At 33.7% G+C, this 21,936-nt stretch overlaps 3 protein-coding genes across 3 annotated transcripts; 1 reads left to right on the forward strand and 2 right to left on the reverse strand.

Moving 5' to 3' along the window:
• Nucleotides 1–56: 56 nt before the first annotated feature.
• On the reverse strand, nucleotides 57–2,340 carry LOC132615350 (uncharacterized). The gene is made up of 2 exons (XM_060329942.1): nucleotides 2,292–2,340; nucleotides 57–667 (listed from the first exon to the last, which is right to left on the reverse strand). The coding sequence occupies exons 1-2, from the start codon at nucleotides 2,338–2,340 to the stop codon at nucleotides 57–59; spliced, it is 660 nt and encodes a 219-aa protein (XP_060185925.1).
• Nucleotides 2,341–10,691: 8,351 nt separating this feature from the next.
• Nucleotides 10,692–11,449, forward strand: LOC132641123 (14 kDa proline-rich protein DC2.15-like). The gene has a single exon (XM_060358012.1). It carries the CDS (start codon nucleotides 10,776–10,778, stop codon nucleotides 11,184–11,186), a length of 411 nt encoding a protein of 136 aa, XP_060213995.1. The 5' UTR covers nucleotides 10,692–10,775; the 3' UTR covers nucleotides 11,187–11,449.
• Nucleotides 11,450–12,889: 1,440 nt separating this feature from the next.
• LOC132641113 (cation/H(+) antiporter 15-like) lies at nucleotides 12,890–16,482 on the reverse strand. Its single transcript, XM_060358001.1, has 3 exons — nucleotides 16,096–16,482; nucleotides 14,864–15,859; nucleotides 12,890–14,687 (listed from the first exon to the last, which is right to left on the reverse strand). The coding sequence occupies exons 1-3, from the start codon at nucleotides 16,315–16,317 to the stop codon at nucleotides 13,377–13,379; spliced, it is 2,529 nt and encodes an 842-aa protein (XP_060213984.1). The 5' UTR covers nucleotides 16,318–16,482; the 3' UTR covers nucleotides 12,890–13,376.
• Between the last annotated feature and the right edge of the window lie 5,454 nt (nucleotides 16,483–21,936).

Consider the following 21,936-nt stretch of genomic DNA (forward strand, 5'->3'; position numbering starts at 1 on the left):
AACCTTGCAACATCAATCGAAGCATTCAAGCGAACCCGATATTTTCCTTTAGTTTCCTAATTTTCCTTGTCAAAACAAGTTAGAATAGATTGTGCTTGATTATCTAAATCTAACATCATCTTGAAACACCGATAATGAACACTATTCACTTCACGCACATGTTTATTAAGTCTTTCTAAGCCCTTATTCCAACTTCTGAAACCATCCACTGTGAAAGGATCGCCTACTTGTTTTCCATATCCTTCCGTCTCATTTTTAAACAAGTAACAACATAAGCAAAAAGCTGCATCTTTTTCAATGTTGTATTCTAACCATCTAGAATATGAAGTGCCAAACCAATCAGAATGACAAGAACGTGGTTTTCCACTAAAATATGTTATTGGAAAAACAAAATGATCATCAGGTTGACATGGACCCTTGTTAATGTAATATCTCCTCACGCTATCACGTAGATTAGGAGAATAAAATGAAATTTGTTTTCTTTTAGCAGGATCGGATACAAGAAGACCCAAATCCAACATCTTGTCTTTATCTGATGGTCGAGAAGGATTGGCATCATCGACGTTGTGAATAACTGGACTTTGTCGAGAGCTTAGCGGAGGAGAATCTGAAGTGGTTTGAGGCTTGAAAAAATTTGTGATCATATCTCTCACTTCACAATTTCGACCTATTTAAATACAAAAACTTAATTTAAAACAAATCACATTCTAGGACCAACTATGAGCTTTGCAACCTTATCACAATATGCACAATATTTACTATGATATGTGAAATAGAAAGTAATTGCAATATTGATGACAGTGTCACAAACTCACAATCTACACAATAATCACAATCATAGAATGTTACAATCTACACAACAATAGTAAAAGAAGAAAAATACTTTACATAGACAAAGAGAAAATAAGCTTACTCCGATGTAGATGATAGGGAAGGAGAATGCAATGGTATGGAGAATTGGAGATGAGAATGAGATTGAGCCTTGACCCTTGAGCTTTGGGAGAGAAATAAAATGAGAGATGAGGATTTAGGGGTTTTTTGATACTTTGTAGAACAATAGAAGAGAAGCTATTTTTTAACCCTAGCTTTTCTTGTTTCTCATTTGTTTGGTTTCAAATTTAATTTGAGATATTGGGATTTGGGTAAAGTAATAATTTATTGGATGATTCTTTTTAGTTGACTTTGTAGTGTTTTTTTAAAAAACAATAAAAAAAGGAAAATAACGTGACTTATGTTATGATATGTTGGTGGGTCTCTGTTTTCAGTGGCTGCTGCTTTTAGGAATAAAAAAAAAAAAAAAAAAAAAACGTGGCCGCTGCTTTTAGAAGCAAAAGAAAGCAGTTTTTTTTTTTTTTTTTTATTTTATTCCTAAGGGAGCGCTCAGCGGGACTCGGTCCCGCTATTACTTGGGCGAAATCCCCTCTAGCAGTCCGCCCTTTACCATGTAACCATCCAGCATTTTAGTTATGAGTTCCACACTGAAAATAATTATACTCTTCAAAATTTTACAATATAAAAATAGGACTTACAGTAGCGGGTGTGAGTTCCCGAGAACCCACACCCGCTACTGTAGATCCGCCTCTGTTAACTTGTTGACTGGCTAAATAACATCTACATAATGATTTTTTAAACCATAAGATATGAAATTTTTATAGTACTATTTTTGTAATTGTTACGTTCCTATAGAGGTTATAATTCACACATGATTACCACTGGGTAACTACTTAATACTTGATAATAAGCTTATGAAGTTTAATTATAAGTCATGTGACTTGTCAACAAGTATCTGTAACAAATTTATATGAAGAAGTGATGGAAAAAAGAAGAAGAGATAATTACACTGTGTATCAATTAGGGCAATACTATCAAAAATTGACCCATATTTTAAGATCTTACAAAAACTGACCCAAACTTTTTTCGAATCTCACTACAAAAAAATGGATAATTTGCGGAGGTTGAAAGTTGCAATTCGCAGAGGTTTTAGCCTCTTTTAGCAACTAGTGGAGGCTAAAACCTCTGCGAATTGCAACTTTCAACCTCGGCAAATTATTCATTTTTTTGTAGTGTCTCCACCATCGTCGGTCACTGTCTTCCCCGCCGGTGAAGCTCACCGAAATTACTCCCTCCTCCTCTCTCTCTCTCTCTCTCTCTCTCTCTCCGCTGCAACTTCTTTCCTCGCCAGAAGTTTTCCGGCGACAACAACGGCGACTTCTCTTCCACCGCCTGAGCGCCGTACTCACTTTCGACGCCGCCTCATTCGTTGCGGTGGCTCAGATCTGGCTAGAAATTACCTAGATCTGGATCTATCCTTGCTAGATCTAGATCTATCAGAAAACTCATCGAGGTAGTGGTGGAGCGCAGGTGGCGAAGGTGAAATTAACGGCGATGGGAGTCGCCGGAGGTGGTTGAGGTCGGCGATGGAGAAACCGGTAGGTGTAGGGTAGTGGGTATATAATATTGTATAATAGTGTATATGAGCGTATACACCTTTTTATACAATATTATTCATTTTTATACACCTATATACATAATGTATCTGTCTTGTATACTTATGTATATAGGTGTATAAATATGTATAAGTCTTATTCAAAACCAATCCAGATATATACCCACTTATACAATATTGTATAATTGTGTATAGTGTATATACCTACACATTATACACCTTCAAATACCTATATTACATATAATGTACTTATCTTTTGTATATAAGTGTATAAAACTGTACAAAAGTGTTTTTGGAAAAAAACTTTATAATGTAAGTTTTGGGCTATTTTTTTGCAATGTAAGTAAGCAAATTGTATATTAGTGAAATTTTCCAAAAAAATAAAAAATAAAATTGGGTTTGTGAATGTAAACTGAAGATATATATGTGGCAATGTAGGTATACTATATTATGTTGGGTTGTATACTTTTGTAAAAATGCCATTTATCTTTCCAACTGTCCAAATTAAAAGTATTACGTTGACTAGTTTTAAATTTATTCTTCACGCAAGATGCGTGTGAGAGACGAAGACCAACCTCAGCTATTTTACCCTTGTCATTCTCCGCCTTTTATCTTAGGCAATATCTATTTTACCCTTGATATTTTTAATCCTCTATTTATGTAATATTTTTTCATATTATACAATTTTTGCTTAACTTAGGTTTTATGCATTTTTATTTAAATTTATATTATAAGTAGAATAATCCATTTATGAATTTATCACAACATCAAATATTAAGTACTTTTTATGATTGATAGTTATATATATAGTTAAGTTTCACTTCTCTCTTATTCTCTATTGTCAATATATAAACGAGTTTTGGTTGTTATTAATGAAATATTTTAAATTATAATTTAAATTCATTTGTAATACAAATAGATAATCTTTTAGGAGTTTGTTATAGAATATACCTCTATTTTTATTAATTATTTTATATTACCTTCATTGAAATATATTTATAAAATTATTATTACATGTTATTTTTACTTGTATAAATAGATATCAAAGCTTTGATTATTAGTAAAAAAAAAAAAAAATCTTATTCTTCTCATTTATTTCGTTATAGAACGACATTAAATTATATACTCAACTAGTGTTTCTCACTTCCTTTTTTCCGTCTCGAAACTAATATATATATATATATATATATATTTTTTTTTTTTTTTTTTTATTTTTATAGAAAATTTGTTACATAGATTAAAGAGATAAAAAAAAATCATGATTTTAAAGAAGTAAAGGAAAAAAAGAAAAGTTGAAAATGTAAAGGTAAAATAGGAATTTTAAAAAGCCAAAGAGGGGGGGGGGGGGGGGGGGGAGGGGGGAGAATAACTATTGTTCAAAGTTGAGGGGGGAGTTTTATTTTTAAAGCAAAATTGGGGGGGTGAAAATGTTATTAACTAATGAACATATTGCTTGGGAGTAATTACTTAATCTACAAAGTCTCATTAAGTTGCCATGTGACTTGTCGACAAGTACTTATGGCATACACTTGAAGAAACGTAGTAAAGTGAGCTTCATAGTTGTTCAAATTAAAATGATGAGTTGACGTAATTTCAGATCCGTTCTTTTTAAAAGATCATGTGAGAATTTAAAGTAAATCGTATTATGTAAGATCCTCTGAGCTTTCACTTAAAACCATAATCTTGAATATGTAACATCAACTTAATCACCTTATGCTAAGATAAATAAGAATCCAAGTAGTTTAAATCTAAACCTCCTGAGAAAAATATCACCTAACGCTAATTTGCTCATACAATATGATTTTGTTTCTCTTACCTTTTATTTCTTTCTTCTTTCCTATCTCCATAATCCGAACAAAGCCGTCAAATTGTGGTGTGAGTAGATGTTTGAGTCCGGAGCATAAATGGCACAAAATTGGACCAAAATTTCCAAAAGGGATTGTGAGCTACACAATAAACCAAAATGGGTTTATCGTGTAGGCCTACACGATTTACCCAATTTTTAATTGCTTCCGTCTTTTCATCCGTGAAATTTAAAAAAAAAAAAAAAATTAAAGGGCAAATCGTGTACCACTTACACTATTTGCCAAAAGTATTTTTGCAAATCGTATGGATGCACACGATTTAACCTTTAATTTTTGCAGACTACTCTTAGCGCAAACTTTGTTTTCTAACATGTAAGAAAGGAGACACTACTAGAAGAAAAGCCCTAGCAGCTTATGATAAAAGGTGGACTTCTCATACTCACTCTTTCATCAGGAAAAAATACCCTTTGAAAATCATATTAAAGCTAAAGTTTTGTAATTGATCGAAAGTTAACTATACATGTTTGAATAATGAAATATGATACTCCCTCCGTCTTAAATTATTTGTCGCTTTTTTGTTTTACCCGCCCCTTAAAAAATATTAATTAGGAGGGAGTTTTAACTACTTTATCTTTATTTATGTCTAAGTTATAATCTATCTTCATTAAATGTTTACTCTTATATATGTGTGTCATCTCCATTAATAACAAAATTCTACTAAGGGTAAATTGGGATAAATTTAATTAATTTAGCCTTGAACTTCTAAAACGACAAATAATTTGAGACAACTATTTTTAGTAGCCACGACAAATAATTTGAAATGGAGGGAGTAATAGCAATTTGTTTATTGTACAAAGTGATTAAATGAAGGCATAAAAGTTATTGTTACATGTCGAATTTAAATTAAATGGTGTATTAATTTATAGATTCTAATCACTCTTATCCCAAGATTATTAATGATTCTACACCGAGTTGATATTAAATGCTCCCTCCGTCACATATTAGTTGTCCAGTTTCGCTTTTCGAAGGTCACGTTGACTAATTTTCAGAGTTAAATTTGATTAGATCAATTCAATATTTTAAAATTATAAATTAAATATTTAAAAACTACACGACAAACACTATAAGTTACAATCCTTCTCATACTAATATGGTGAAAAATATATCTCAAACTGTTGGTCAAAGTTTATATAGTTTGACTTTAAAAAAAATAAAAATGGACAAGTAATATGGGAGAGAGCGAGTAATCATCTAGATTGGAAATTGGAATATGAGGTATTTCAACTGAATTAGCAGTAAAAGGATACTTGGTGAGTATAACAGTAGTTTACTTATTATAGTCAATTGTATATAATCGATTAGGCAAACTGATGTACAATTGTTGCACTGTAAATGTATAAAAATCATATTCCAAGAAAACTAAAATTGCTCGTTGAATTCATTGACATGGGATGAATTAAATCGTGTACATCTACATGATTTGCAAAAAGAAATTTGGCAAATCGTGTAGTGGTATACGATTTGCCCTTTAATTTTTTTTTTTTTTTAAACTCCACGGACAGAAAGACAGAAGCAATTAAAAAATGGGTAAATCGTGTAGGGCTATATGATAAACCCATTTTGGTTTATTGTGTAGTCCACAACCGCTTTTAGAAATTTTGATCTAAAATTGTGCCATTTAGGCTCTGGACTCGTAGATTTTTCATTGGTACTAAGTTAATATGTTAGTTATCATTAGTTAAAGGGCTCTGTTTTTTTTCTTTTTCATTTTTTTTTTGGGTTTCCCACCAGGTGTCTGGCACCCCATTGGAGCTCGAGTATATTCGGATTAGCCCGCGTAGGGCCCCATTTGGGGGAAAGCGCTCCGTACTAAGGATTTTTTCATACCCAGGACTCGAACTGGAGACCTCTGGTTAAGGGAGGAGCAGCCCTATCCGCCGCACCATATCCTTTGGTGGTTTCATTTTTTTCTGCTGTAACTTGACTGGCTTTTCCTTTTTCACCTAAAGTTTCAGTTTGGCTCATCCATTTGGTCTCTGTGCTTGTATTTTGTTGATTTTGTGTTACAATGTAGTCCTGTCTCTAGTCAGCACAACTGGGTTCACTTATTAACAAACAAATCTAGGTTAAATAATTGATTGGTGAATCAGGGACCTGGATAGGACTGGAATTAACACGGTTTCTAATTGATGTAGTGGGTGAGGCTAGTTTAGGGGGTTGTAGAGGTAGGGAGGCTGGGGAAAGGCCGAGATGGATAATAATAGGCCCCCAGTCTCTAGGGGCAACATTTCCATTTTTTCTTGACCATATGATGAACTGAACTGCATGCAAGGTTGTAGCCTAGGAGTTAATGAATAGGGTGAAAACCGTGGGAGACCACGATTTAAATAACAATAGAGACATAAATGCTAGACGATTTCTTCCGTTCTCCCTAAACCTTGGAAACGGAGTGACTTAGTATCTGCGCTAATGGAAGGTAGTCGATATCTTTGAAGTTTGTAGATTGGAAGATCTTATTTGGATGCAACACATAACATTTTAGCATAAGCAAACTATTTAGTATTGATTGTTTAACAAAAGGGCCAGTCACAAAGCATTAACCTCCCAGTCCACTTCATCTAGGACACCCTATTCTTTTCTGCATTAGATGGATATCCTGAATTTCACTCTCTATGACCTTGTTTGCGGATAAATTTAAAAAAAAAAAAAAAAAAGAGAAAAATAGCAGTGTGGAATCTGTTCAGACTGGATAAGTTGTTATGTCTGAATTTGTTGTCCCACATTGGCAATGAAGAAAGTGAAAACGCTAGATATATGAGTCTAAGGTGAAGAACCAATGACTTGATGATTCTAGGGATATCTTCACCCCAAAATCAATTTGGTAAATTGTCTGGCCTTTCTAAGGCCAGTGCTTTCATGGATGGAATTCTTAAATTGCATCAACCTTTATGTTTTTGACGGTATGGAAAATTCTGATGTTAGTTTGCATCATCTGATGATGGAGCGGAAAACAGATAATTTGATTTCAGTGTTCAAGATTGTTCTAGAAGATGTGGTGAGATTGACTAGAAGCTAAAACAGGTTTAGTGGGTGTATGCAATAGTATTCTGATTAGTGCATAAATAAATAAAGCCCCTTTAGTTCGTCTCAAAGTAGTTGCTCGTGGTTGGTGAGTCTTCATAACACCTCCCTTCCGCAAGTAGTAGGTTGGTGAACATGAGGACTACTCTCCTAGCATGTTGCAATCGGAGAGTTGGTTACCAGGGAAAAATGATATAGCTTCAACTCTTGCCACTATTCTGTATGAATAAACTGAAGTGTCTTCACATTTCTACTAGCTGGTATTATCTGGCAACCCACCAACCCCTTATGTGATCATCATACACATGAATGTTGCCTTTTAACTAATTAGGCTTCTGTTTGTGCTCTGTAACTTCTGGCTTTTACAGACACCAAACGTCTACCCATATGACTATCTAGAGTGGAACTTAGCGGAGAGCCTTAAGCAAGCATCTGGTTGCTGTTTGATCCACATTTTTTCTTACGTATCTTCTCATGTATCATTAACTTTCTAAGGCCTGAAACTTAAGAATAATTGATGGTTAAATTCAGCAATCAACAAGCTGATAATAGTCTTGCTGTTTCCACAATTCTACCTCTCTTTCAGACATCTGAAATTTTAATTAGTTAGGAAGGTCGCAGAAATAATCTTTATCTCGCGGAAATAATCTTTATCTAAAAAGAATTAAGACATGCCAACTCCATGTGCTTGAAACTGAACGATTATCAATTATCATCTTGTAATTCATTGAAGTTGAGTGGTACACCAAGTTATTTATATCTGATTGCTATAGCAATGAATGTTGAAGGCAATTTATCTGTCTACTTTCTCTGCTACTTTGCTTAAAATTGTCTATCTAATGTCTCTGAATCCAAACTCGGGGGCCTTTTTAGTAAGCAAAAAGTTTTTGTATATGTAGAAAAGCAAAATGAAAACACGATTGTTTAGAAACTGAATAATTACTGAATATCATTTGGTAATTCCATTGAAGCTGAGTAGTAAAACAAGGTATCTATATCTGATTGCTATAGCAATGACTAGTGAAGGAAATTTGTGTTTACTTTTTTCTGATTGCTATAGCAATGACCAAAAACGAGTCTACTACCACATGCAACTATAGTTCACAAGGCGAAGCATTATTAGGTCTGTTGACTCAAATTAAAGAACAAATGAAAGTATCTTGTGATTTGGCACTCCATAATAACAAATTAGCAGAAAGGAAGCTATTTGGTGCTCCATATATTAAAATTAAAATGAACAAGAATATCTGGTCTCTGTGTGACTTGGAAGTTTGTAAATCATGGCCTAGACATCTAATTTGCAGCTTTGGTTCCCAAAATTTCTAATGAAAACCACAAGATTCTCGAGGAAATTGTTCAACCTAACCCTTTAAAATTTGAATATAAGAAAATAATCCTACGAAAATCTCGTGTTTATTTTTAATTTTTTTATATATAAAATTAAAAGTCTCTTAAGAAATCTGACATAAAACTGAAAATTTATAATGAACCACAAAACCCATTGACAGATTGCTTGTTTCTACACATGTAATAAGTTGGACACATGGTATAGGTATTAATGGAGACATTAAAACATTTCAACTACTTGCCATCCCAAGAACTGAAAACCACAAGAACCCAAATATCTTGTATGAGCTAGAGGTTTAGTCTTTATCAAGTCCAGAAGCATCCTTGCCACTTTGATTTATGTTGGCCATGCCCAATGATGATGATCCTTCATTTTTTTTGGGTAAAAATGATAACTTTAGATTTTAAATAGAGGAATAAAAAAGAAACCCAAAGTTAATAGAAGCTGAAAATGTTGGCAGATTTTAGATGAAGCTTTTCTGTTTTATGTCTACAGGAAGTTAAGAATTGCAGGAATATGAAGAAGGATCGCCAAGAAGAGACCATATATTAATATTTGCTATATGTCACCTGCAGTTAGATAATTATTACGTTCCCTTTCTCTACATAAACATTCTTAACAAAATAGTAGTACATTTTTTTGAGGACAGGGTTCACATGACCAACAATTACAATCTATTCTCTTTGAACACCTTACAATATGGTCTAATATTGTTTTATTAATGCGTTATTAGTTCATAGTCAGTATAGTAACAGAGCTGAATCTTAATAATCGTGGTGGGTGTCATTCTCTGCTGCTAGGAGCCATTAATGCAGCATCTTTGTTGGTACATTATTGTGTTTGGTAGGCTTGGTTTAAACGTTTATTGTAGTTAATAGGGTCACCATCGACAATTAACTATTGGGTTCAAGAGCTAGTAATACTTGTAGTTGTAGGCATCAGAGCCTCTTTTTATTTTCTTCCTTCGAGATGAGAAATTGGCAGAGAGGAATACAAAAAGGAATTTCATCTCAATTAAGACATCTGGAAATTGGAATATTTGAAGCCGATTTATCACAATATTTAGTACTAACTCCGGTCTATACATATGTTTTTTTAATATTCTTGCATATTCCATACCCAAGAAAGATATTTAAAAGCCTAATCCGAAGAATGTCGGTCTATACTACCTTTTATCCGTCTTTAGATATCTCATTTTATTGACACTCCACTAGTTGAAATAATAATGATAAGTTTGAATAAAACTGAAGTAATAAATAATTTTTTGCTTTTGCAAAATGTCAAATAGTTTGAAATAAGTTCAGTTTAATTGCCAAAACGACTATTTGGGATTTGGAGGGAGTATGTTGTACTAACAGTGAAGGAAAACCTATATCAGAGTATTTGCTAGCTAGGATGTACGGTTCCTTTGAAGATTTATGGTCAATAGAATAACTTATTAATGTGAAAAATAGAAGATATAAATGGAAGAGAGCATTGCACGCAAGCCTTGCTTAACTATTTTGGCCCTTTTTTTTCGTTTGGAATTTTTCACTAGGTATTCACTACCCGTTTTGGATCCGGATTAAAAGATCCACTTTAAGAGTAAAAAGCTCCTGACGAAGAAGAATTCTATTTTTAGGACTCAAACCCGAAACCTTTATTTAATGAGGGAGGTGGTAGGTGACCCTACCTTCTATTTATTCACGGTAGCTCTAGAATGGTAGAACAAATAAGATCAAACAATTTTTACTAGTCTCCAACTCCAAGGTGAACACAATAATCAATCTTGATGTTTTTTAGGACTTGATACAGATCCAATATATTCATGTGAAAATGGGGATAGTCTTTTTATCCATTATAGGTTAGGACTTAGGCTTATCTTGAATTGCATTTTGCTAGCTTGTCCTGTTATCTCTATATATCTAATGCAAATTATAGCCCACATGGACATGGGCCTCTACAAATTTTCTTGATTACTAATTAGTTACAAAATAAAAATATACTCACATTTTCCATCTATAAATTCTCACTCACTTGTTCATTTCCAACACCAAGTAATCTCTTAACTCTAGTAAACACACACTAGCACTTCCCACATTTTCTCTTTCAAAAAATGGCTAAGATTGCATCATCCATTGCTCCTCTCCTTACTTTGAACATTCTCTTCTTCACAATGGTTACTTCAACTTACATCCAATGTCCACCAAAGACTCAACACAAGAATCCCCCTAGTACCCCATCAATATCCAAGGGCTATAATAAGTGTCCAAAGGACACACTAAAATTGAAGGTGTGCGCCAATTTGTTGAATGACTTGGTGCATGTTGTTGTTGGAAGCCCATTATTATCAAAGAGTTCATGCTGCTCTATCATTGAGAATCTTGCTGATGTTGATGCTGCCGTTTGCCTTTGCACTGCCATTAAAGCTAATGTGTTCGGAACTCACCTTAATGCCGCTCTTTCCCTCAGCTTGTTGCTCAACAACTGTGGAAAGACTACCCCTAAAGGCTTCCAATGCGCTTAAATTAAAGCATTCTTTGTTAAATTTTCATCCATTGTCTAGAAGTTTTCGTTTGATTTAAGTTACGTATACTGAAAGTGTAAGGATTTTTTAAACTATCAGTATTGTGTGTGTTTAAGCATGGTCGCGTATTTCCTCAGGAAATATGTAGAGTTATTCTATTGTTGTTGAAGGAAGCTGGCGCTCCTCGCCTTATTTTCAATATTGTATTATTTGTATCCCATTTTTAGTAGTAATAAAATGATCTTTGGTGTAAGGAATTATAAGATGTTTGATCCCTGAAAAACAATTAATAAGGTTTTGGAGTAAATATTTCAAAAAGTCACTCAACTATGAGTAATTATGTAGCAAAATCATTCAACTTTGTTTTGTATCAATAAATCACTCAACTAAGGGTTTTTATTTTATAAAATCACTCATCCAAATTTATCATAAAAAAATATGACATGGCAACATAAATTAATTTCTTTACTTCATGTAAACATAGACTCCACAAATGAAATAAAATTTAAGGAGATTCATATCTTATACCCGATCACCCAGCCACAAATAAAAAAAATCTTTAATTTTGATATTCTATATGTAATGAAAGAATTTCATATTCTAATAAGAGAACAAAATAGCAAAATTATGATTTTACCTCTTCATGTGATAAACTGTATCAGTGACTTAACTGGATTCAGTGGTAGAAATCTGAGTGCTTTGCAGAATCTTCAAGAACTCTACATACAACATAACAATATAAGAGTGACAATTCCTGATGAAATCTACAGCTTACTACAGAAACTTGGAGCCTTAAATCTGACCGGGAATCATATTCTGTTCCAGAATGTTCAGGAAATGTTTTAGCTTTAGGAAGACTTCATCTAGCTTCAAACAAACTGAATTCCACCATTCCGGAAAAGGCATGGAGCCTTCAAGACAATCCATCATCAAATTCACTAAGGGGAATAATTAACCACTATACTGTTATTCACGTGAAGAGGTAAAAAGCATAATTTTCCAGCTATTTCATTCTTTTATGTAGAATATGAAATTCTTTTATTATGTAGAATATCAAAATTGAAGAAATTTTACGATTTGTGGGAGGGTGGGTCGGGTATAAGATATGGTCTCCTTACAAAAAAAATTAATTTTGTTTGTGGAGTTTTTATCTACATGGCATAAAAAATTCTTTATGTTGTCATGTCATATTTTTTTGATAACAAACTTGAATGAGTGATTTTATAAGAGAAAAGTCCTAAGTTGAGTGGTTTTATTGATACAAAACAAAGTTGAGTAACTTTGCTACATAATTCTTTATAGTTGAGTGACTTTTTGAGATATTTACTTTTTGAGATATTTACCCCAAGGTTTTGATATATTAACTTGTCTTCTTCAGCAGTATGATGTTTTCCCCCTTTTTTTTTTGTTGTTGTTCCATCTCCCATTTCCTAGTTCCTATTTTCTTTTCTTGCCTTTGGAATTCTCTACCAAGAAAGAAGTTGAAAATGCTATTCATGCAACATTATTCATAAAGTGACCAGCTCTCTCATAGAAACATTCAATTATCCATAAATCCTTTCATTATGCCTTGTGATAAAATCACGTTATGGATTATAGCAGACAATTTCTAAGAGAAGATCTAGCTAGCTTCAGCTATATATGTTTATGTTGCAGGGGCCAAAGCAATTTAGGTGCACATCGAATAAAAGGTGTCAAATTTTGGTGGTCCCGAAGTATTATGCCTAAAAAAAAGCATGATGTATTTCTTGATAGGAGCGGTTTACCCCTTAGTGGCCCTACCCAATATGAATACGCATTAGTTAGAGCCAGTAATTGAGAGCTCATTGATATAGACACGGTCGCAAGTACAACTGTATTTTAGAAGTTGGGGCGCATTTGCATATGGCCAACATTAATGACCTCTCAATTACTGATAGACAGGGCTAGTAAAGTTACATAAAATGTGATGTTCATCTCTTAGATTTATGTCTATGCCTTTCATAAGGAATGACAACAAGCCATGATAAGTCTTCTGCAGAAAAAGAGTAATTTAAACAGTAAGGTTTTATACATAATAGATTGGTAGGATCCAATTACTACCCTCCACCTTCGAGGCGGTCTTTCAAAAATTCATGACAAAAGTAAGAAAGAATGTCAAAAATTTGATGGAACCAAAAAAAAAATAAAAAAAAAAATAGCCTAAGTACGTTAGCAGGGTTGTGAATGGAATTGAGGTTGCTGCCCTCTTATTTGTGTCCGGGGATTCATATAGCTGAAGTTAAAGTGATCATGTAGTTGCTGACCCGGGCTGTCCGGTGTAAGAAGCTGATCCCCTGCCCCCATTCCTACATATTGTTGAATCACTAACACTGAAACAGCCGTAGCCTGATCTGAGGATGCCAATAGATCTCCTATTGCACCTAGCTCAGGGCACTCGCTCCAATCTGTTAGTCCAGCTGTCAACGGTGAGATAGTGCCTTGTCCTCTACCGACCATGAACAAGTCATGTGAATTGTCTATTGTCCTTATTGCTGCTACTGTCTCTTCTCCATGATTCACTATTCTTTCAATGTATACAACTGAATCATCATTAGCTGTTCTTGCTCTGAACTCGCTGACATAGTCCTCGTCTAGCTGTTTTTCTTTGTCGTTGTCTGTTACTACTGTTAGTACTCCTGGATCATTCATGTTGCTTTTTCTTGAATCTGATCTTGTTGCTTCAATTGCAGCTTCTCCGGGGAGGAATCTCATGACAGTTAGGTTGATCCCGGGATGTTCCCTTATTCTCAATCCATACGACAGTGCTTCACGATCATCGGGACCACCAAAGAATAACACGGCTACATGGTGAGAGACTTGATTTGCTGCTAGCCTAGTGGATCCGCTTAAGCCTCGGTCAACGAGTATCCCAACTGAACAAGGTGCATTTGCTAGTACGTTTTGGTTTATGGTTCGGAAAGCTGGATTTGTGACTTCCATCCCGCCATCAACTGTTTGTTGCTTGTGAAAAGGGATGATTAGAAGCGCCACTCGCTTATCCTCAGCCACAGAGCAAATGTCTTCGTGCATGGTGGAATAAGGAGAGATGGCAGTGAGGGGTTGCACTGAGACGCATCCAACATGTTGCTCAAAGTTCTCAAAGGCATTGATAATGTGATCCGATTGAGCTTGAGTTCTGTTAAGCGCTGGCCTGCCAGATTTTCGCGTATTATGGACGATAAGCATTGCGGATGAACGTCCAGTGAGCTCGACAAGGTGGAGGACGTATATTCCTATTGGAGATTTCTTGGTAGGACAAGATGCTTCGAGAAGATTGATGATTGTTGGAACATTTCTAGGTGTGTGGATACAAACCAGTACCCTGAATTCACTATCTGGCTTTGTACTTTGAACTGTTCTTCTTTTATATGGCACAAACTTTCTTGCTGGCTTGTAAATCAGTGTCACAATTGGGATGATAATTGCAGTCATAAGCACAGCTACCATGACCATAATTGCAAAAGATTTGTCATCAAGTACCTGCAAACATGCATTCAGTCAGTGGCGAAGCCAGAAATTCCATTAAGGGTGTTCAAGATTTAATATATGTTTATGAAAAGTAACTTTTGATCTATATACTTGGTAAATTTTTTCTATATATAAACAGAATAATTTTATATAATTTTTATATATAGACAGTCCTTGTAACAATGTACCTTTTGGTCTTTACCAACATTGATCACAATCATCTCAATGAGTCCTTTGGCATTCATGAGGAGACCAAGAGTAATGCCTTCATACAATGGAATTCTGTAATAGAGAGTAACAAGTACTGTTCCAGCAATCTTTCCAGCACAAGCTAGGACTATAACTAGAGCTAAAATGGCCCATGTACCAACTCCATCAATGGCATTAATCTCCGTCTTGAGACCGCTAATGGCAAAAAATAATGGCAGCAAAAGCCCCGAAACAAAGTCCTCTAGCCTTTCAATAAGTGTAACACCAAGGGGACCATTAGGAATGACCAAGCCAAAGATAAAAGCCCCGAAAATAGAATGTATCCCAATAGCATCTGTTATAAATCCACATATCATTACTCCTGTGAGAATGAGACATATGGAGAACTCACTAATAGCTTCGCCTTCTGGAGTTCGCCTTATCATCCATCCAACTAAAGGCCTAACAATTATAACGCAGAAAACAACAAACGCTGCACTTGACAGAAGCACCCAAACAGAAGCCAAAGCCATATTTTGATTCTCTGAAAAGGCAATGGCAAAAGCCAAGAGAACCCAAGCTAAAATATCATTAATAAGGGCAGCAGACATTGCTATCCTACCAATTTCAGTATTGATAAGTTTCAACTCCGCGAGGATTCTTGCAAGAACAGGAAATGCAGTGACAGAAAGCGCGACTCCAAGGAAGAGTATGAAAGTCCCTTGTTTAGTATCTTGTGAACTCTTATGCAACATGAAGGAGAACGAAACTCCTATGAGAAATGGAACTACCATCCCTGCTAGAGCTATCGGTATTGCTTTTTTGCCTGTTCTTCGGATAACAGCAATGTCCATTTCTACTCCAACCAGAAAAAGAAAGTAAAGAAGGCCTATATTTGCCATTGTCTCAAGGACCATCACACTTCTTAGAGGAAATATTATATCAGCAAATTTTTTACTTCTTCCTAATACCGATGGCCCCAAAATTACACCACCCTGTCACCATTGAAGACAACATTAGTCTACTTAATCAAACAAATATAACAACATTTTATGATCAACTGACAAAATTAACAAAAGGAAACATTATTCAGTTGCACCAATCAATTCTTTTTCTTTTTCTTTTTTTCTTCAAATATTGTATATGCATTGTTTTCTCAATGAAAGATTATGACAAATGAAAACAGAAAATGCGACAATATACATATATAGGATAACAGAATGAAGCTTACAAGGATCTCAGCGATAACGCGAGGTTGACGAAAGGGTTTCAAGATAAAAACGAGAATGCGAGTCAAGACAACAACTAATGTCAATTGCAATATGAAGAGTGGCAATGAATAATCAAGTGGATTTTCACCCTGCCATATTCCATTGGTTGTTATCATGGTTGGAGCATAGCATACTATGTTCTCCTCGGTTTTGTTTTCAACCGTTACTACCTCTGCTGCCATTTTGCCTCTCAAATGTTGTCCTTAATCTAAAGTTAAATCCAAAAAGCATACAAAGTATTATGTTGTCAACCATAAAAAATCATCATGAACATGCATGGCTACGTGCTACATTAAAAATATAAGCATTTGACTGCTATTGTGATTTTTGTTTTATTTTTTGGTCTGAAAATCAGAGTTTCATGAAAGAAGAAAGGAAAGGAAAAGAAAAGAAAATCTGAAAGTATAGAGACAAAGAGGAAAGGAAGAAAACAGAAAGAAATTTTTACGGTCGAATTAGGAGGAGAGATAATTGGAAAATAGTTAGTTTCAATTGAGCGCTACGTCTTCTATGGTCCATATTTACCAAAGGGGAGTCTATATTAAAAGAATAAGAAAAAACAAAGGTCATCCCAATTGGCTGGCTTTCATCATTAAAAAGGTACTCCTATACAACTTCCAAAATAGTAGAGATTAGAGAACTGAAAATTGTAATGATGATAGGCTGATAGCCAACCACAAGAATGATGAGAAATAGTAAACCAAGACTCTGAGAGGTCGTTTCGTGCAAAATAAGGTTATTATTTTGAGATGATAACCGGAATAGAAAACTTCACCTTTTACATGGGATAAGATGATCTGATAATTTTAGAATAAATTATATTTGTTTTAAAATAATAAAATTAGAACAAGAATATTTGTAGAGAAAGAGAGGAGAGAGGAGAATGCTTATTTCTCTTAAGGGATGAAAATACAATATAAGGAAAAAATAGCTTGATCTCAAAGTCACAAATCCTAACTTTTCTCCTAAATATAGGCATCCACAATAATAAGTACTTAAATAATATTTATAACACTATTCTGATTTTAGCTAATACCACAACCTAAAACTTGATGACTTTAATTTGAAATTTTACTGGGATAACCGACCCCTAATCCCAGTAACCAAACAACTCATAAGGGGTCATTTGGTTACGGTACCACTTAATCTCAACTTTAAATTTTGCATATCATAATAAGAATTTTGTTGGGAAAATAACACTGTATGACAATTTGAAGAAAACATTTACCCGGATTATCCCATGTATATTTTTTTTACTCGCTCTAGCCGACTGTTTTTACATATGAGAGAAGCGAGTGCCAGGCTGAGCGCTTTCTGAGGAACCTTGTTGTTGTCGTCGCCGGTGGTTGCGCCGGCGAACTAGATCTAGGGTATCGGTAAAATTTGTTTCCATCATCGGTGGTTGCACCGGCGAACCATATCTAGGGTTTCGGTAAGTGTTTATAAATATCTCTTATACACTATTATACACTTTTATACGGTAGAAGTGTGTATACACCTCTTATAAATTATGTATAAATTCCCTCTTATGTATAAACATCTCTTGTATAAGTTTGTAGAATATTGTATTCTAGTCTTGTACATTATTATACACTTGTATACAAGGTTGATACATTGTCTACAATAGATGTATAAAGTCGTATATTGATGGATAATGTTGTATACCGAGAAAATGTGGCTATACGAATGTAAATTAAAAATACGGCTACGTGAATGTTTCTTATGCTGGATTGTACATTATTGAAATTTCCCCAATTTTTTTTTGGTTGCATCAGGAAAAATATTGTTGCGTCACTTATGCAACAGTTGGTGGAAGTGGTAAATAATAGTGGTATTAAAGTTATGCGACACCTATGTATTATTCCTTCCGTCCCATAAATATTGGCACATTTCGCTTTTCGAGAGTCAATTTTTTTAATTTTGACTGTGTGTTAGAATATAGAATCTTTAAATTTTCGAAATAACATTTACATATTTGGAAATTACGTAAAAAGTACTCTAAGTCACCATAATTAATATTTTAAAATATTTAAACAACATATGAAAAAATTACAGTCAAAGAAGAACTCGTTTGACTTTTGAAAGACGAAAAATGTCAATCTTTTTGGTACGAACTGAGTATTTTAAGATAGAATTAAGGTGGAATAAGAACACGTGTATTAGCAATGCAAGGATAAACTTATAATATTATTGTCGTTGCAACTCACGCTATTATGATATCAAATCATCTTGATCTGACAAAAAAAAGTCATCGTATGATCATATAATTTTTTTGCTCCACACTTCTTTTTTAGTAATAATATTGATACTACCATTTTACAAAAATCTGTACAATTTAATGTCAAATGACGATATCCAATCATCCTAATTACATGATTTGGTACCCACGTGCAACACACGTGCCGAGAAATCAGTACTAATAATCTTAGACACTAAATCAATCATAGTAACCTGGGCCTAAAATTGACTTACTTGACCATGATAACACTAGAAAAAAAAAATCAACAATTTTTTTTTTTTGCCATAGTATTGACTATTGTTGCAAAAAGTACTTTTGGCAACAACATTTTTTTGTTGTTGACAAAAGTACTTTTTGCAACAATAGTCAATAAATGACAACAAAATTAAATTGTTTGGCAACAAAAAAAAGCTCATTTTTTAAAGTATCATCATATATGCCAACAATAAAACTAAGTTGTTGCCAAATATTGAATTTTGTCAATAATATTATTTTTGTTGCCAAAGAATTGTTGTCATTTCTATACTTTCTTGTAGTGTAATATCTAAAGGTAAATTTTGAAAATCTTTGAGAAAATGGAGAGTACATTCACCACTATGAGTACATTCACCACTATGATTAAGTATCCAAATTCACATACCATGTGAATACAAAATTAATGAATGAGCTAGATCCATCTCTAACAACTACCAAAACTGAAAACTCATATTAGGTACATGGTGTTGGAAAAACTCTATAAATACGAGGCTCCTACATTACAAAGTTTATATCATAAAGAAATTCTCTACTAGCTTATTATCATCACATTTTTTTATTTTTTTTTAAGAATAAGTACTAGTAGGTTGTGTAAGGGTGGCAAAAAGTTGCTATCGAGAAGTTTATATCATAAAGAAATTCTCTACTAGCTTATTATCATCACATTTTTTTTAAGAATAAGTACTAGTAGGTTGTGTAAGGGTCGCAAAAAGTTGCTATCGAGAAGAGAGAAAATCAGGATAACCAACGAGTGACTTTCTCTAAATGACGAAACAACCTATTTAAGAAGGTTGTGAACTTGCTACCATGACTGGTACTGAAATTGGCAGCATCGTATTTTCACCAGGTAAAAAAGAGTCAATGATGATGTATGGTACCAAGTTCACTTGCCTTCTTAAATATGCCATTTCAGCCTTTGGAGAAAGTACTTGTTAGTTATTTTTGATTTTCTATCTTCTCGGTAGCAACTTTTTTGCGACCCTTACTCAGCCTATTAGTACTCTTTTTACCTAGTGAAAATACGATAATGCCAACTTCATCTCTACCCATGGCAACAAGTTCACTGATCTTCTTAATAGGCCATTTCGGATTTGGAAATGGGCTCTTAGTTCTACTAGGAAAAGGGTTTTTTTAATTGAAATTATAATATTATTTCTTTTTGGTGTTGTACATAAATTTCAATACAAACGAGAATATTCATTTGACTTTTTATTTCAAAGAGAATGAGAATTGTGATATATAATATTTGACAAGTAACGATCGAGGGCTCTCAATTCAATAACTGGCGTATAAAGCTAGGAACTAGCAAACAAGCAATTTCAAGAAAAGGGAAAATAACAAGATTGAGGTTGTGGCCAGTGGTTATTAGGGGAATCTTAGTAACTAGTTGGTTGATTACCCTAAACTTTTATCTTGTTAGTAAGGGTTCTATTCCTCTTGTAATTTCCTCCGACCCCGTTTCCGCTTCCAAAAAAGAAGAAGAAAAAGAAAGGTTGTGGTTACTAGAGAATCTATTTGTTAGTTGTAATAATAATAATATAACTTATTTTGAACAGAATAGTTGGAAAAGCCAGCCTTGATGAAATAGAAATTGTTTTTTCAAAACTTTAGATTTAAGATTTGAAGGAAACAAAATCTAAAAAGTGCTTCTTGCGACTTGGGAAACTCACGAGAACATCATTTATAGGGGCCTATCAAGGTTCATAAAATAAATTGACGGTATAATAACTTAAATTTTTAATGAGATGATTATACACTTGTATTGAAGCATGTAGAATTTCTGAGTTTGACTTGTCACCCTATGATCCCAAAAATTGACCTCTTTGGCAAACAATTGACTGATGAATTAGCTAAAATGAGATCAAAATCACATCAGAATTCTCACTCTCCAATATCAAGACCTTCCTAATCAATCTACAATCTTGACAAATGGCAAATGCAGAATATAAGAATCAGATATATTAGGGCGAATGTTTTTGTAAGCTAACTTAATTCTCATTTGTTTTTATTAAGATTAAGACGTCTGAATTTCTATTATATATAAGTGTGGAAGAGGGACCAATACAGCATTGACTGCTTGTACCAAAAGCTTTATAAATTGTATACGCAGTGAATGGTTGTACCAAAAGCTATATAACTTGTACACTTTAACCACGTTCATAGTACTTAATATTTATTCACTTTTCATGTATAGATGTATGCACTTCAATTTTAATTCTCCGACACATTTATTTCCTCCGTGCACTTTTACTTGTTTACTTTTGACTTTTCACGTTCATGCTGAATATTTATTCTCTTCTCATTTATAGACGTATGCAGTTCAATTTTAATTCTCCTACACAAATTTATTTCCTCCGTGCACTTTTACTTGTTCGCTTTTAACTTTTTACGTTCTTTAAGAAGTAATAAATCCCATGTGGATATATGTCATAGTACTGAATATTTATTCTCTTCTCATGTATACACGTATGCACTTCAATTTTAATTCTCCGACACATATTTATTTCCTCCATGCACTTTTACTTGTTCACTTTTGACTTTTCATGTTCTTGCTGATTATTTATTCTCTTCTCATGTATACATATATGCACTTCAATTTTAATTCTCCGACACATTTATTTCCTCCGTGCACTTTTACTTGTTCACTTTTGATTTTCACATTCTTTAAGAATTAATAAATGAAGTACTCCCTCCATCCCATATTACTTGGCCACATTACTTGACTTTTCACGTTCTTCAAGAATTAATAAATGAAGTACTCCTTTCGTCTCATATTACTTGGCCACATTACTATACTTGACTTTTCACGTTTTTTAAGAATTAATGAATGAAGTACTCCCTTTATCTCATATTACTTGGCCACAGTACTAAAAATATATATGTCTATTTTTCTATTCTATATTTTTCTTATTATTATATATAAACACTCAAGGTGGACAAACAGAACAACAATAAGTTGTACAAAAAGCAACTGAAATTGTACTCTAAGCAGGGACTAACATGTATACATTTCAGAAATTGAACATTAATTCTACCTCTTGTGTGTTTACTTTTTAAGTCGCCACGGGTCCGCAGTGTCTTAATTGTCCTTTCATTTTCTTCATTTGGCATATACTCCCTCTGTCTCAATTTAAGTGTCTATATTTGACTAGATACGGAGTTTAAGAAATAAAGATAGACTTTCAAATCTTGTGGTTCTAAATTAAAAATATGTATAACATAATAACATATCCTTTGAATCTTGTGGTTATAAACTTGACATGTAGGATATTTGAATTGTCAACTTACTAAATATAAAAAGAGGCAA

This window comes from Lycium barbarum, chromosome 1 (assembly GCF_019175385.1).
Source record: "Lycium barbarum isolate Lr01 chromosome 1, ASM1917538v2, whole genome shotgun sequence".
Taxonomy (NCBI): domain Eukaryota; kingdom Viridiplantae; phylum Streptophyta; class Magnoliopsida; order Solanales; family Solanaceae; genus Lycium; species Lycium barbarum.

What these genes read in the sequence shown, in the direction of transcription:
- LOC132641123 (XM_060358012.1), top strand. Translation starts at nt 10,776, where the DNA reads ATGGCTAAGATTGCATCATCCATTGCTCCTCTCCTTACTTTGAACATT.
- LOC132615350 (XM_060329942.1), bottom strand. Translation starts at nt 2,340, where the DNA reads ATGAGTTTTCTGATAGATCTAGATCTAGCAAGGATAGATCCAGATCTA. An exon ending in AAGGATAGATCCAGATCTAG is followed by an intron (nt 668 to 2,291) that starts GTAATTTCTAGC and finishes GTATTTAAATAG; the next exon opens with GTCGAAATTGTGAAGTGAGA.
- LOC132641113 (XM_060358001.1), bottom strand. Translation starts at nt 16,317, where the DNA reads ATGGCAGCAGAGGTAGTAACGGTTGAAAACAAAACCGAGGAGAACATA. An exon ending in GCGTTATCGCTGAGATCCTT is followed by an intron (nt 15,860 to 16,095) that starts GTAAGCTTCATT and finishes CAATGGTGACAG; the next exon opens with GGTGGTGTAATTTTGGGGCC. An exon ending in ATGTTGGTAAAGACCAAAAG is followed by an intron (nt 14,688 to 14,863) that starts GTACATTGTTAC and finishes GCATGTTTGCAG; the next exon opens with GTACTTGATGACAAATCTTT.